At 42.7% G+C, this 15,759-nt stretch overlaps 1 protein-coding gene across 19 annotated transcripts in view; it reads left to right on the plus strand.

The window, feature by feature from the left end:
- The window catches only part of TCF7L2 (transcription factor 7 like 2), a 173,203-nt gene that overhangs the window by 134,770 nt on the left and 22,674 nt on the right, over nt 1–15,759 (plus strand). For 12 of the 19 annotated variants that reach the window (XM_088169339.1, XM_088169342.1, XM_014872506.2 and 9 more), the window contains 2 exons: nt 11,219–11,351; nt 13,437–13,539. In XM_088169339.1, the coding sequence (XP_088025465.1) occupies nt 11,219–11,351; nt 13,437–13,539 (236 nt within the window). Of the gene's footprint in view, nt 1–1,131; nt 1,694–11,218; nt 11,352–13,436; nt 13,540–15,759 lie in introns of those variants that run through there. The other 7 variants (XM_088169340.1, XM_014872507.2, XM_014872509.2 and 4 more) reach the window with 3 other exon arrangements.

Genomic DNA, 15,759 nt, shown 5'->3' on the forward strand with positions numbered 1-15,759 from the left:
GGTTTTGTTTTGGTATTAAGGGCCTTAGAGGTTGCTGGCTGACACTGCACACGCGAAGGCCAGAGCGGTGCAGGGAGAGGACCAGGGACAGGGCTCCGGCGGACAGAGTCTGCACAGATTTTCCCCTCTTCACTTCTTCTGCTCCTCTTCTTTTTTTTTTCCCGGGGGCCTGGGTACCAGTTTGTGTTTCGTTATCGTTTGTTATATTTTGTTTAGCCCGTGGTTCTCGCAGATTAAACTGCCGCTTAAAAGGCAAACTTGGATGCGCTCAAGGTCTCCCTCCTTGAAACAGTTTTATTTTTACCCTTTTATTTATTTGGTCCTGTTGTTTCACTCTTTGGGGGCGAGGGGGGACAGAACTCGTTGTTGTGATCACCCAGATGTGCGTGGGGAAGACAAGTGTTTGCAACTGGTCTCCTCCAGTGCCTCATCTGCAGCAGCGTCCGTCCCACATGGCGATCGCTCCCCGTGCGTGCAGCATCCATCAGTGTTGACAAATTTGCTTAGAAAGTGAGGAGGGGAACGACACAGCCACCTTTTCGGAATAGTTTCCCTTTAAACTTCCCTTTTTGGCTTTTGCCTGTGTTGCAGAGTAACTGCTTTACAACTTTGGGGAAAAGGATAAAAAGGAGATGAGAGATTGACTCTTGGCAAACTCGGATGCTCGCGGTAGCCGGCTCAGATTTAGGAAGTGGGCATCTTGCAGTGCTCGTAGGCAAGAGCAAGGCACAGGGCAGAAGGCTTTACCCTTGCTCAGTTCAGCAATGATCTCAGGTGACCCTGTTAATTCTCATTTAGGAGCAACTTGGGAAAATACAGTAACCAGGGCACTGTAACGTTATCTATCTCAAAGTTCGTCTTGCATCCCTGTTGCAGCAGGTCAGTGTTTTACAGAAATATTAAATACTAAAGCAAAAGGGAGGAGGGGGAGAGAGCAGAGCTAACGGTAAAGGTCTGCCAAATGTCACCTCAGTGTTACAATGACAAGAAAATACACTTTCCTTACAGCTCTCCCCCTAAGAAATTTGTTTTGAGGGATTTGACAATCTTGCAGATAAAGTGACTGCTTGCTACACTTAACTGATCATGCTCCCTCACGGCCGGCCGGCGTTTCCTCGCTGCACTTAGTAATACCTGCGCAACCTGGCTTGGAGTAGCATTGTCATTGATTTCCAAACTGCTTTTTAGCTCTTGTGAACAGACATACCTGCGTGGGGGGGAGAAAGTCTTTTCCCCACTCCCTGGAAGGATGATGGTAAAGTGCTATATTGGAAAAGACAGGAGGCTTCTCTAAATTTTGATAACTGCAGCCGACAATTTAGAAATAAGACACTTCTCACAGCCAACATGACAGTGGATTTTGAGCATTCAGAAAACACCAGGCCAAAAAACTGGAGACATCTTGATCTTTTAAGACAGCTTTTCCAGTACTTTAAGTGAAGGGGGGGAGCGGGGAAAGAAAAAGAGAGAGAAAAGCTGCAAGGAAAATAATACAAAGCCACTACAATTGGCATCTAGACAGTAAAGAAAAAAAGTTTTTGAGGTTAACAGAAGGAAAGACAAAGCTGTTATGTACCCGAGGGATGCAATTTTAGTGGGAATGGAAGATTTGAGTGGTAAAGGAGGAGCGCTTGCCTCTGGGTTCTCTCTCTTCCAGCAGTTCGGCTGCTGGCATCTCAATTTGAATTGCTGGGTGAGTAGCACTTTCTGCATGCGCGCTTTCCGTCTTGACCATTGAACTTCTGATGTGACTTCTCTCCCTCTCCTCCTCTCTCCCTCTCCTTCCCTTTCTTCCTGTGTGGAATAAAAAAAAAAAAAAAAAAACGGGGAGGGGGAGAGAGTGAGAAATCAAGCAAGCATCTCCAGCTGTGACCTTTGTTAGCGACATTGTTTTTATTTATTTATTTTATGGTAATAATCTTTTTTAGCAGGGGGAAGCGCGACTTTTCGATGCCGCTTAATTTGGCAGCGGTGGCGGGGAGCGGGCGGCAGAGCCGCTCTGTCGCGACACAATGGTGCAGCGGGACAGTTGTTGCACTCCTCCTCCGTGCCCTTCCCTCCGCCCGGGTTTGGGGTTTGCTTGGGGGGGGGGGGGGGGGCGGGAGGGGGAAAGGGAATTTTTTCCCTCGTGCATCCAGGGTGGGATCGGGGTGTGTTGGCGGGGCGGTGTTTCAGAGCCCGGTGTGCAGCAGGTTTCGGGGGCTGATTCCTGGCTGCTGAACAATGGTTACCAGCGAGGGAGAAGCGTGTGCGCGTGTAGAGCTGTGTTACATCTGCAGTCAGGCAGTCACACAGTGACCATGACATCACTAGCTTTTCTTCTCTTTTTTTCCTTTGGGGCGGAGGGGGCCACTTCAAAGCTTTCTTCAGTTCAGTACGATATTTCCTAAACTCTGAAACCATGAAGGTAAAAATGTTTGGGTTTTGGGGTTTTTTTTTCTTAAAGGAAGAAAAGTTGGTTTGTAGCAGGGCACATATGTTGCAGTTAAGGGGGTTTGGAGATGGAATGGTTTAACTCTTGTCATACACGAAACGAGATTTTTTGTTTTAATTATTAAAAGTAGTACATAGTACTATATATTGGGTGCTTTTGATCCTATGTTTGGTTGACAGTTAAATTTTCTGAATTCTTAAGAAAGCTCAGCTGTAGTGTGAAAGCTGAAAATTTCAGGGACACTGCATAAGAATTATTTTACCCAGGGATAAAGGAATACGAAAAATAAGACTGAACGCTGATAAATATGAGGTAACACATGTTTTAATACAGTGGGTCTGTGTTTGCTGCCAGAAGTCCATGAGACTTTCTTTCTCTTATTATTATTATATATTACAGAAAGTAAAGGTATCCCTCAGCCAGTTTTGTGTATTACCCGTTCTTGTACACAGAAAATTGAAACTTACTGAAGAATTCTTCAATGCATCACATTTTCACTGTTGGTTTTGTGGAAGTCTTGAGTTTTCTGCTGTTTCCTTTTCTAACTCTGCCAGACTTGCTTACAGAGTCACTCAGTCCAGGAGGAGGATTTCTATCACTTCAGTACTCTGTGGTACCTTTGCCTAATTAGTTTAGTTGATTTATTTGCCTTTTCTTATATAAAACAAGGGATAAAATTCTGTAGAATTCGTCTAAAATTAATTAATCTAAAAGGACAGTTATTTAGACGTTTCTTCTTTCACTGCATGTTGTTGCATATGCAGGTTTTACAAGACTGGTGGTGAGATGTCAGATACAGTTTACCTTTAGAGGATTTTTTTTTTACTGGGACTTGGGGCAAAAGGCCTGACAGCACTGTGTAAATGTGCCTGTTACTTTTCTTCTGAAATACTTGCAAGGTGTTTCAGTTATGATGTTCTGCATTTAAGATAACATTTTCACGGAAACTTTTTCGAATTTATTCAAGAAATGATTTGTCTGGACTTAACAATTGCATTGCTTAATTGTGCAGCATGTAATGTTTTTAGCTTATAAAAAAATGAAAACAGTTTTTAGAGCCTTGTTATTTGTTAAGGGATTTAATGTACATTTGCTACGTATATTGCGTATCGGTGTTGAGCACAGTCCACTGTGAATGCTGCATTTTAAAAAGCTGTACTGAAAACTCGTCATCATATCTTAAGGCATGTATGTGCATGGTAGTTTTTTAATAATGCTGTTATTACTGAAATTGCCAAATACAAGAGCGTATAGGCATACATGCTAATTTCCTTTCATTTCTTGCATTTTTTAGCAGCCTCACATTCAAGTTCTTGCTAGAGACAGAAATCACAAATACTCTAATAAAATCAGGAGCTATTTCTCCTACAGTATATGTCTGTCTAGTGCTGAAATAAGTGGTTAATAAGCAAGAATTAAAGCTGTTTATAATGAAGCATTTCAGAGAACGCTGGGCAGTAAGTCAAATTGCATGATTAGGTATTCACACAAAAGCATGTAACAAGGACTATTTTGCTTATATTTGCTTTTCTCTCTGCTTCTCATCTTCTGATTTTTGTGCTTGTGTTATTTCTCTGTGCCTTTCCCTTTCCCACTCTATTCGTGTTCAGGACCATTTCCCAAAGACCTGCTTTGGTTTCACCCATTTGTTTGCTTTGTGGCTGTGCATCCAGCACACCTTGTACTGATATGGCTTAGCAAAAACGTATTTTTCAGTTTTAATGTAATACATGTTTTTGTGTAATACAAGTGTTTTTGCTTTTTTGCCTTGTTAAAATGAATGAAAGCTTGCCTGCCCGGCAGAGATGGTATCCATCTAGTAATTAAAATTAACTAAAGTATGCAAAGAAAGCACAGAGTATTTGTCACATTGGGGAAGAAACTGCCTCTCCAGTTGTAATGAAAGAAATAATTCTGGGCACTTTATTACCTGAAACTTGAAGGGACTGAGTACTACCCTGTCCTCTTGGTATGGGAAAATCCACCTGTTGATCAAATAATCTCTAATTTTGATACTTAGTGTAAGGCTTGCCTAGGTACATGCAGGCCACAGTTCTGGGCTATAGATGATGTAACTGATGTGTGAATTCATATGCCAAGGTCAGGCAGAGCAGGTGAGCAGAGTGCTTTCACTTTATCAGTGAAGCCTTAAGAGAATAAGTAAGGTAAAATCTAACTGTCGTAAATGTAATTCCAGTGTTGCTGAAGGACCTCAAAATATATTTGTGTAGCAGGTGCTGGTTTGGGTCTTACCTGACATTAGAGTAACATCACATTGTCCAAGACTGCAGCACTTAACTTGTATTTAAAACACCAAGTTTCTTTATTTTACTTAAAAAAAAAAAACAACCAAAAAAAACCCCACTCCACATCCCATAGCAATAAACTTTCAGCCCACAACAGCTTTGAAAGCAGGGTGTGAGCACACTTGATAATGTTTTACTACTGGTGTGTTTTATCCTCCTGCATCGGAACTAACAGGCGGTAATTAGATAGCTAAACCCCAGTCCTTCCCCTTGTACACTAGAGGATTTGGCGTATGCTAATTGTCACCAGATCATTTCACATAATTGCCTTTTGGCCAAATTAAGTGGAAATTTCCTGAACATCTTAAATCCTCATTTCCCCACCCCCTCCCCTCAGTACCTTCGCTCCCTGACAGGAAGGATGTGGAAAAATGTCAAGCACGGTGGCTTAGCTCTCCAATATTCAGGGGACACTTCATCACAGTTAAAGGGGGGGAGAAACCAAAACGATTCTTTTCATGAATGAATTGCTGGACACTTAGAGCCAGGAAGCTGATTTTGTTGTTTTGTCTGAGAGACTGCTAATAGACCACAGGGTTTTATTGGAAAGCCAGCAGTTCTTGCAGGAGCAGGTAGGCACTTGCTGGCCTGGGAAGTGGTCAGGGAGGGAAGGGGAAGAAACAGAAGGCTGCAAAATTGTGTTTGTGTGTGTCCCCATTTTTTATTTTTTTTTTTAATTTATATATTAAGGGGAGGGCCGTAGGGGTTGTTGCAGGGTTTTGGTTTTTTTTTTTTGAGGCTCTGCCTGCAGATGGTATTGTCCCAGTACATGGTTGTCAGTGCTCCTGTCATCATTTGTGTGAAAGAAGAAAATGAGCCTTTTTTTTAGCAGGGTGAGTTGTGATTATCAATGGAGGCCTTGTCTGCTGCTACAATGGGCAGTTAGCTTAGGGCAGGACCTTAGGCAGGAATCAGCTACATTAAACTGAGAAAGGGCTCAGGCCACTGTATCAGCCATAAAGGAGCAAGGGGAAGTAGTTTTCAGGAATGCTTAGTCAGGTGTGAAAGCATCCTTAAAAAAATAAACTGCTACTCCACTAGCTAAACAGGGCTGGGTAAAATTAAATCTTCAATTTTTTTCACTAAATGCTTCATCACTGGCATTGAATTTTTATGCTTAGGAAGGGGATGAGTACCAAGTTACATGTGGGTTTGGTTGGCTTTAGCTTCTCAGTTAACCTAAATGGTTTGCAGGTTCCTTGGTGTGGTTTGGGGTGCCACCCAAGTGGCTACAGATGTGGGTGATCCCCAGGGCTGCAGTGGTGCTTTCTGATGCTCAGCTTGTTGATGCTCTGCTTTGGGTGGTGGTGACTCTGCTGGAAGTGGAAAAATATTTCAATATTCGCAGCAATATTTTGAGATTTGCCTTTACTTGCAACTTAATTTCCTGATCTGTGTGGGGCATCAGGGTGGTGAACGGGTGAGTGTGATGTAAGGATGTCATTCCTAGGCAGAATCAGGGAGAGATCAACCTTTAGTAAAAAAGAAACTCCTTTTATGAGCATCTTTGGAATGAGCAGTTCAAGAGCATCTGTTAGCATTTCACTGGCCACAGTCAGCATAAATGCAATAGCATCATCTGGAAAATACAGAGAAACAATTTATAAACCTATTTTTGAATTGAACTGGTATTGAACGGTACTCCTTGCTAAGCCCAGGGAGCAACTCCAGGAGGGCCTGCTAATTCAAGACCACTGTCGACCTGCATCCACCCTGGAGGGGGGAAAAGGCTGACAAACCCTCTTCTGTGCTGCTTTTGTTTTATTGTATTAGACTCCTAAAAGCACTTTCAGGGCCCATCTTTCTTCAGCAGAAAAGGAGAGCAGTGGGGAAGGGAGGACATGGCAAAAAGACAGGCGGAGCTCTAGCTCCATTTGTTTTCAGTGTCTCTTGATTAATAGTTTTTAAGGAGGATGGAGAGCTCTCGTTCCTCTGACAGTGGAGGAAGGGGCCAGGGCTCTGGGGGTCTGGGTGCAAGCACCTGCTCGGTCCCTCCCTGTCACGGGTGGTCGAGGGGGTGCCCGTGGGCTGCAGCACCTCCCTGCCTTGAGGGGCATTTAAAAGGCCACCCAGGTCAGGGAAGGGGGTGCAGCTACAGGGGCTATGCTGGCAGCTGCTGGAGTTTCAGGCTGGGTTGGTGCAGGAGCATCCCCCTGCCCTGCCCTGGGGATGCTCTGGAAAGGAGGCAGAGGCTGAAGGCTTTGGCCGCTGTGATGCTGCCATGGCTTGTTTTCAGCCTGGGTGGCTTTTAGTGTAGACCTGCCTTTACTGACCCCACGTTATCCTGGTGAGGGCATCCTCTGGTGTCTCTGGCATGCTTTTTTCTGATTTGGAGTTGATACTGTGTTTTTATTACCAAAGACAAACAAGCCATGAATTTGCGAGCAGAAATTGCAGTAGTAAACTCTTCCTGTTTAGAGGCTGGTTTCTCTTTGTGTGCTCAACAATACAATGTTTCATCTTGTGCAAGTCTTATGTTGCTTTCAGAGACTTAGGAACTATTGATTTATACAGCATGTATTAACTTCTTCAATAAATGGGGAGTATTCATCAGTGGGGTGTATTAAATTGGGCTGTATACGCATAGAAGCATCTTTCATCCTGTTAATGAAATGTCCTTACCATGCAACAAAGACTAATACACAGCAATTTATACACACAATCCCCTGCAGTTTAAATCTGAAGTTCAGATAGGTTTTCTTGTTCCCTAAAGGCACCTATCAGAACTTAGTCTAAATGGATCTCAGTACTCCTCTCAAACATTTATCAGTCCGAAATTTGTTGTGGTTTTGGTGTGGGAATTTTTTTTCATTCCAGAGCTCCATTATTGTTTAAACTGATCTGTGTTTAAGCACTCCCAGAAGCATTTCAAATTCATATAGAGAGATTTAGTAGAGCCCCTACGGGGACAATTTCCTCTGGTTGCTTCAGGCAGCAGTTATCAAGAAAAGCAAACTTCTCTTGTTTTTTTGTAATTCTTTACCATGCCCTCTAACCCAGCATATGAGACCTCAGCTTTCAATGGAGAGGGCTGATTTATCAGCAGAGGACTTGGTTTTTTGTAGGTGCTGGGATTTCTCTTTAGAAATCTCCACTTGTTCTTGTGCTGTTACCACATGCCTTGATGCTAATCTGTGTGTACCAGTGCAGCTCCCCTTCCCATGCCTGACAGAGCCATAAATGGAGCTCTTCAACTTGCCAGAGAAACCCCTGCATCTCACAATGGCTCTTTGCTTAAAGCTGCCCTTGATAAAGTGCTCACAAATGTATATTGGAGAATATTGCCTTTTGCAGGGGGATGTCTAAAGTCATCTAATAGATGTCTCCTATTGATGGCTTCTGTGGTTTACCTTTCATTGCCAGTGGATGGGGTTAGGACCACACTTGTTACTCAGGCAGGGCTCCCATTGACTTCAAAGGAAGATGCATCTGCAGGATTAATCCTGCTCTTCCCCAGATAGTCCTTTATTTTTCTCTTTTCCAAGGAAGCTTAGTTAACTTCAGGAATGGTACTTATGAAGAGCAGCTTGTTTAGCTTATTATGCATGTTTAGCTTGGCTTGCAAATTGGGTGTGCTGTTCTGAGGGGAGTTATGGTCCCTTTCCCCAGTGTGTGCTGAACAGCACAAAACAGAATGGAAACCTGTCCTGGGTGGTGGTACAGATGCAGATTGACTCGTTGGGAAGTGGATCTCACTCCTCTGTCCCAGACAGCATATTTTTTTGCATGCATATGACAGTTTCTCCCTTTCCCTGGGTACATTCTCCCCCCACCTCTGCCCCAGCATCATCAGAGTGGCAAAAGAGTACCCTATCCTTGCACCTTTATATGAGTGGTCCATTTGAGTGCATGGTAGTCACCTAAACAAAAATTGTTTACCAGGGAAAAAATTTGAAGACTTTAGGTTCAAGCTCTTAGTTGTTGATTTTTATTTCTTTTTCCTTTTACTTTTTGTTTGTCTCTGAAGCATGTTAAGTGAAATACATCATAATTTAGCAGTTGTTCTGTTTTGTGGAGATATTGCAGGCGGTCTTGGTAAATCAAAGCAATGAGTGGTGGTTTCCCACAGTTTACATGTAACCCCCTATGGTACATCTGGCTTTGGTGATGGAGCCATGTCAGTCCAGCTTTCCTCTCACGTGTTGTTTCTTGTTTGTCGGCTTAAGTCTGACCCTCTAATGTTATTCTACTTATTTTTTTAACTAACCAGCTCTAGTTTCAGTGAAAATAAACTCTGTGGAAGCCTTAATGTCTGTCAGGGTCTGGGTGAGTTTACAATGATGTGAAGATAGAGTTGGGAGAGCACAAAGCTACAGCATGTATTAACTTCTTCAGTAAATGGGGCCACACTGTGGGTCACCTAACAGCAGGAGCTCACAATTCTTGGCCAGAAAAAAGAGCTCTTATTGGAAATTTTCATTTTCATGAATCTCATGAATTGGTCATTTGGCTTATAATGTCATGTGTTGTGGAGTAGATGCTACTTTGTGTGGTATAAAATATAATTCGTTAGGTGAAGCCCTTGCCAAGTCTTTCAGTTACTTTTGAACTGCTTAGGTTGGTTCACTTGAAAGAGAACAGATTTTGGGTTAGAGCATCTCCTTTGGCTTTTTGAACTTGGAGAGCCAAATCCTCGTATCTCCTCTGATGTGAAACCATTATGGATCTGTGTGGCCAAAAGTTGTCCTTGGCTGCTCAGCTGGCAGAAGATCTGACCCACAGCCCAGCCAACACAATGTGCTGTAAATCATAGCATTGGCTGTTGTGACCACACGTGTGGTGGTCACTTGACATGGGAATCCCCGTGCCAAGTGGGTGGTGGTGGAGAGGAATCATCCCATGTAAGGGTGGCAGAAAGAGATAAACATGGTGAAGAACACAGGAGAAATTGTGGGAAGGACAAGTACATCTCTTGGCTGGCTTCTTTTGGATGCACACTTTTTTCTGCAGGTTATCAAAGCAGTGAGCCCAAACAGCCACGTATAGCAAGGGCTGGGGCTGGGGGAGCCAAAGGGGCTTCACTTGGCCAAAGCATGTTGGAAGGACTTCTTGTTTATTCAGGGAAGAAAGATGTTTCTTTTCCTCCTTGTTCCCAGTTTGTCTTCCCTCTTCCTTCCCCACAGTCTAGAAGCTCATTCCAAAAGAATAAGTGAATTATTTTGAAATGCTTTTAAGGGAAGCTCGGAGCATTGGAAGCCAGATCAGATGATAGCAATAGCTTGTCTAAGGTGGCACAGTGAGGGTGTTTTTGGGGGTGCTGGGGAGTGAGCAGTGTGTTTGGAGCCATTCTGGAGCAGGAGAGTGCTGACAGACCCTGAACAGTAGCGGCGCTATCGCGGCCACCATGGTATCACTACTTTATTTTAATGTGATTCCTTTTACTTGATGTTAATGCAAGTTGTTCCTTACTTAAAGTAATAAAAGGAAATGAAGACACATTCTAAAATGAAACCTGACTCTAATCCATTCATCATCTAATACCAGCCTCTTTATCTTTGCTGGTACCTAATCTGGTTAAATGTCCCTGTTGTAGGATTTTAGTGAAAATCCTCTATGGGGAATAGGGTTTTTTGCAATTGGATTACTCGCAGTAAATGGTCCAGCGGTTCAGCTGGTTTCAGCTTAATTTTTTCTTTGTGATCTTGTAAGGGTAAGTTACAGTTCAGCCTGCCTTTTTCTTTCATTCATTCACTCCTTTTTAAATTTTTTTTTTATTGTTGTTGAGAAAAAGATTTTTTTTTTCCCCCCAGAGCTAGGAATGTGATGGATAAAACCTCATGATATCTGCGTTATTATTCCCCGTACAAGAGTGTTCATTTCAATGGCTTTATCTGGGGGGTTTTGCCATTATTTATATAGCTGAATATTTTAGTAGCCTAATTAATCAGTATCCAGTTTCCATTTATTAGCGCTCTCTGATGAATTGATAATTAATCAGCTCTTCTAAAATATATATATAAAATATGCAGGTGATCGCTTGTCAGCTTAATGCTTGCTGATGAAGGGAATACTCCAGCACTACAAAGGCTTTTTATCTGGAGTATTTGCAATGAGCAGTAAAATGCAGAACTGAGAGTGAGGACAGGAAGGGGAGAGGAAAAGACCTACAGGTCAGTGAGGATTTGGGTGTCTTGCTAATTAAATGGGGGACTCTCAGCCCCTCACTGAGGAGTCTGCCTGCATCTTGGAGGTGAAGCACAAGATTATAAAATAAAAAGGAAAAATTTTAAAGATTTGCTGTTGCTCCATACAGGAGCATGACAGGTCAAAAAGATCAAAGAACCTCAACAGCAGGGAAAGTGTGTGAGGAGGTTTTAAGCAAGAGGGTGGGAAAACTGCAAGGGTGACACCAAGAAGGGATCTGGAAAAGTCTGAGGATCGTGTTGAAATCCTGGCTACTCAGATTTTTGTATGTCATGCTGTAGTGGGGAGGATTCCCAGCACTGCTCTAACAGTGTCAACCTTTTTCTCTTGACAGTCTAACAAAGTGCCAGTTGTGCAGCACCCACACCATGTACACCCTCTTACGCCGCTTATCACATACAGCAATGAGCACTTCACACCAGGAAACCCTCCTCCACACTTACCAGCTGACGTAGATCCCAAAACAGGTAGGTGGGAAGTATTTTGGGGTTTCTTTTGAGAGGGAGTGGGTGGATCTTTCCTTTTTGCACATGAGGGGAGAGGAGTGCGGGAGAATGGATTTCCCATGCTGGAGCACCAAAGGGAGCATGTAAAATGTCAAACCCAGAAAAAATACTTTTTTTTAAAGCCAATTAGGCTTCAGAAGGAAGCCTACTGGGTGAATTTTCATAGAGCTTCTGCAGGGTGACACCAGAGTTGCATGTGTGGGGTCGCTTGCAGGTGTGTTTCTTTGCAAGCATGATACCCCACCTGGTAGTTCGATCTACCAGTGCTTGGTTTGCATGCACGACCCAGAGAATTAAACATGTACATTCTGTGATCTGCACTTACAAAATTGCAGCTGGAATTTTAAAGGTGGTGGGTCATGACCGGTTTCAAAATGAATCTCTTTTAATTCCCCAAATCCCATTGTTTCTGTGTCAGGAGTTCAGCCATTTTTCTTCTATAATGTTGAATTTTCATCCGCTGTAACTACTTAGCTCCAGCTTTACACTTGCAACTCTTTTCCCCAATGTAAGTCTACTCAACTCTAAGTTCAGCCTGAAGGGCACTCTGCTTGAATATAGAGCACCACGTAAAACCCTGACTAGATTTATTGGTGTTACAGAGTAGAATTTACATGTTATTCTAACTTTTTAAGAGTCCTTTTTTAACCTGAGGTCCCAAAGAAGTCAAACAGTGTCAATCTTCTTTCTCCAGGCTCCTAGTGACAGTGGTTTTGGTTTTGTTAATCCAAACCCCATTTAGTAAATTGGGAGGTTCATCAGGAACAGAATTGATGTCAAAGGAATCACTCTGTGTCAGCCCTAGCTTATGCAGATAATTTATCTGAACTCCAGGCCCTGAATGAGACTGTGCTGGTTGTCACTCGCCATGCTTCAATTGGGGCCCCCTTTAATTGTGCTTAATGCTGACTTCACATGGCTTGAAAGGAATCCATCTCACCATCCCTGGGTATTGCAAGTGAATGGCATAGTCAACCTCTCATTTAAATAATGGTAGTACAGGGAATAGCTTTTAAATGGTTATCGTAAAACATATGATTAACGTCTGTAGACTGTTTACTTTTCTTCTGTGAACATTCTTTCAAGTGTGCAAATAGCTCACTGGATGGTTAAAGCCCAGTTAATCTGTTTGGGTTTTGTAATGGAGAAAAAGCAATGTCTGCATGAAAATGTCACACAAGGAGATTTAATTTAGAGATTAAAAGCTTCCCAAGTGACTTAAAAAAATAGTTTTTAGCCCTGAATACAGTACCCCTTCTTTTTAATGCTCTCTGTTTCAGTTTTGCTTATACTGTGTAATTGTGCCCTGGCTTGTTAATTGAAAGACCCAGCTTTGTAACCCTTACTCTTTTGAGTAATTCCTATTTGCTCTTAAGGTAAGGAGCATTAATATTTAAGGCTTGTGTCTGGAGCTGGTTCCTACTTTCTGAGTGGGAACTGCACCTCATCCAGAGAGGATGGGTGGGCTCTCTGTCCTCCCCTGCACACCTGCAACATCTGCCCCTGGTTTTACCAAGCATTTCCAGGGGCTTTCGCCTCCACTCATGGTTTCAGAAAAGGTTTCCTAGGTTTGCTCAAAAGCAAACATCATTTGCAATTTTAATGACTTTTAAACTTGTTCTAGAGATTACTTTGGAATAATGCCATGTTCTTGGGTACCCAGTCACCACATGGGTAGGGTCTGTGGTCTTTTGGATGACTTTGAGACAAAATTAACCATGAAGTTGTTACAGGGTCCATGTTTCTGTTGAACATTTAAGGGAGTATCTAGTACAACATCACACCAAAATTGTATCTGAGACTGATAAATTCTAAATAACAAAAATAATTATCTCTGGCTAGAGAGGTAACCGAGGGAGTGAATAACATCATTTTTTTTGCTGAAAAAATAAGAATGTGAAAAGCCTTTGAAAACCCTAAGTGAAGGCACAAATACTGTAATAAAAAGTAAATCAACAGAAATTTAGAAACATATGTGTTTTTTCTTTATATTTTATTTATTTCCACATCTCAATACTGATGCTGCTTTATGTTCCTCCTCTATAGGAATTCCAAGGCCTCCACATCCTCCAGATATATCTCCTTATTATCCATTATCACCAGGCACTGTAGGACAAATCCCCCATCCGCTAGGATGGTTAGTACCACAGTAAGGAGTTCCATTTTTTTAATTTCTTTTTTTTTTTTTCTGATGTGTAAAATTTGTGTAAAAATATTTGTGTGTCTGTATGTGTTTGTGTGTGTGTATGTGTGCAGGCACACGTGTGTGTGCATTGGGATGAGTTTATTTGCCAGCTGCCACTTCACTGAGTGCTATGAATTTACCCACCTCATGAAGGTTAATTAAAACTTATGCCAGGTCATGTGGTCTTAAACAAACATGAGCAGTTGGACACAGCTTTGCATGTCATCCCAACCAGCTGACAGCTCGTGAAGCATGAATTTTTAAACCCTCCTGCAGAAATGTCCTTTTCTTGTTATTGCTCTTACGCTGCACCACATGAGTTTTTCTCAGATTTGGTTTTCTGGGGGCTCTGGGTAGTTCTCACAGACCCTTTTTTTTTTTTTTACGAGGGCCATTCTCACTAATTTGCATTTTTAAATTTCATTTGCCTTCTCTGTTGAAAACCCTTTTGTTTTTCTTGTGAAACAGTAGAGCTTTACATCGGCCAGTGAGCAGCATTCCTAGTTGAGATGTGGCTGGGCAGTTGGCAATTGGCATCTGAGGAATGGAATTTTAAACAAGAAAAAGGAATTAGTTTACTTTAAAACTGGCTAAGAAAAAAGCAATGGAAAGTTAGTTTGGGGTTTTGTTTTCTTTTCAACTCCTCAGATCCCACTTGCAGAGCCTTGCTGGGTATGAAGCTCCCAGCAGTAATTGAGTCCTTATTTTCTTTTTTTTTTATGTTGCCATCTCTCAATAGGTTTATAATACACTTAAGCACTGCCTAAGCCTTTTGTGTAGTATATTTGATTTAAATGCTTATAAAATCCATTTGTATTGCTGGATATAACAGTTCTCTGCATTATAAATCAAGACTGTTACCCTGGTTTTCTCACGTAACAGGCCTCTCCTCCATTTTGGGGTGATCATATTTCTTATAGAAATGAATTGCTCAGAGTTCAGAATAGTTTGCTTCTGCTTGAGGTTATTTGGTCAGCTGTGTTAAAATACCTCTCCACAAGTTTGGCCTCCATGAGGAACAGGAGTTGACACCCCACAGGAGAGCAGGGGGTCACCCCATATCCCCAGGTCTCGGGCAAGGAGAGGTGGTGGCATCAGAGGCCTTGGAGGACTTTCTGAAGCACAAAAGTGTTGATGCAGGAGAGCTGGAGCTTCTGGCCATTTTGCAGGCTGCCCTTCCTTGTGGGTGGTCATGCAGCTATTTTGGGTAGAGGTTCTCCCACCCTGAGGGTGAAGCATGTCCATCACCTCTCTGCTGAGGGTTGCTTCTCCAGAAGAGCACATCATGAGCAGAAGAAAAACCCAAAGCAGAGCTCTCTGAAATCTGAAATTCCTCCTCGTTTGTGGTGATTTGCCTTTTCCAAAGGACACCCTGAACAATTGTAGACTGCATGTGAGCTCCTTAGCTCAAGGCTGCCCAGCAACAGCCTCAACATTTGAAACAAATACACTCAGCTAGTACCAAAAGTCAGAGACATGAAAGACATGGGAGAGCAGGGAAGAAACTCATGGCTGTCCCTGGCCTATACTCCAATGCTCATCTGTATGTCTGCATTGTGCAGACACAGGTTTGTCCTCCTTGGACCTCGTGCCATGGCTGCCAAAGCACATGGATGATGCCACGTGTGGCCAGTTCCACCAGACAGGTGCTGATGGCCACCTCTGTCTCTGGATGACTCTGTCATCCCCTCTTCTTCATCACCATGGTGTGCTTGCCTACCCACAGCTCTTACAGCTTCTCCCAGTGGTTTTTGTTCAGGGGTGACACCATCACATTGGCTTTTGCCCTAGGAGAGTAGCATGGCCAACTTCACAGAAGTAAATCAAGATTTTAATTTCCCCTCTCCTTGCCACTTGTACTTCACCATCAGCTTCCCAACCTATCTATCCTCCACTGGCCAGCATGTCTCTGGCATAGTACCCACCCCAAAAGCATCCTGCCCAGTCAGATGATGTATTTGAAGGACAGATGAAACAAGCTAGCCAGCACAGACAAACCTCCATCAGAAAAAGTTGTGTGTCTTTCATGAGGATGCTGTTTTGCATGTTGCTGTATTTTTTAATTATTGTAATGAGGTGTGATTGTCTATTGGTTACCCACAATACTTCTTGGGGACTCTCCCCCGGTAACTCTTGTCAACACTTGTTAATCTGACAAAAGGCTACAAATTAAGCTCTGTTAAT

This window comes from Sturnus vulgaris, chromosome 8 (assembly GCF_052056855.1).
Source record: "Sturnus vulgaris isolate bStuVul1 chromosome 8, bStuVul1.hap1, whole genome shotgun sequence".
Lineage (NCBI taxonomy): Eukaryota > Metazoa > Chordata > Aves > Passeriformes > Sturnidae > Sturnus > Sturnus vulgaris.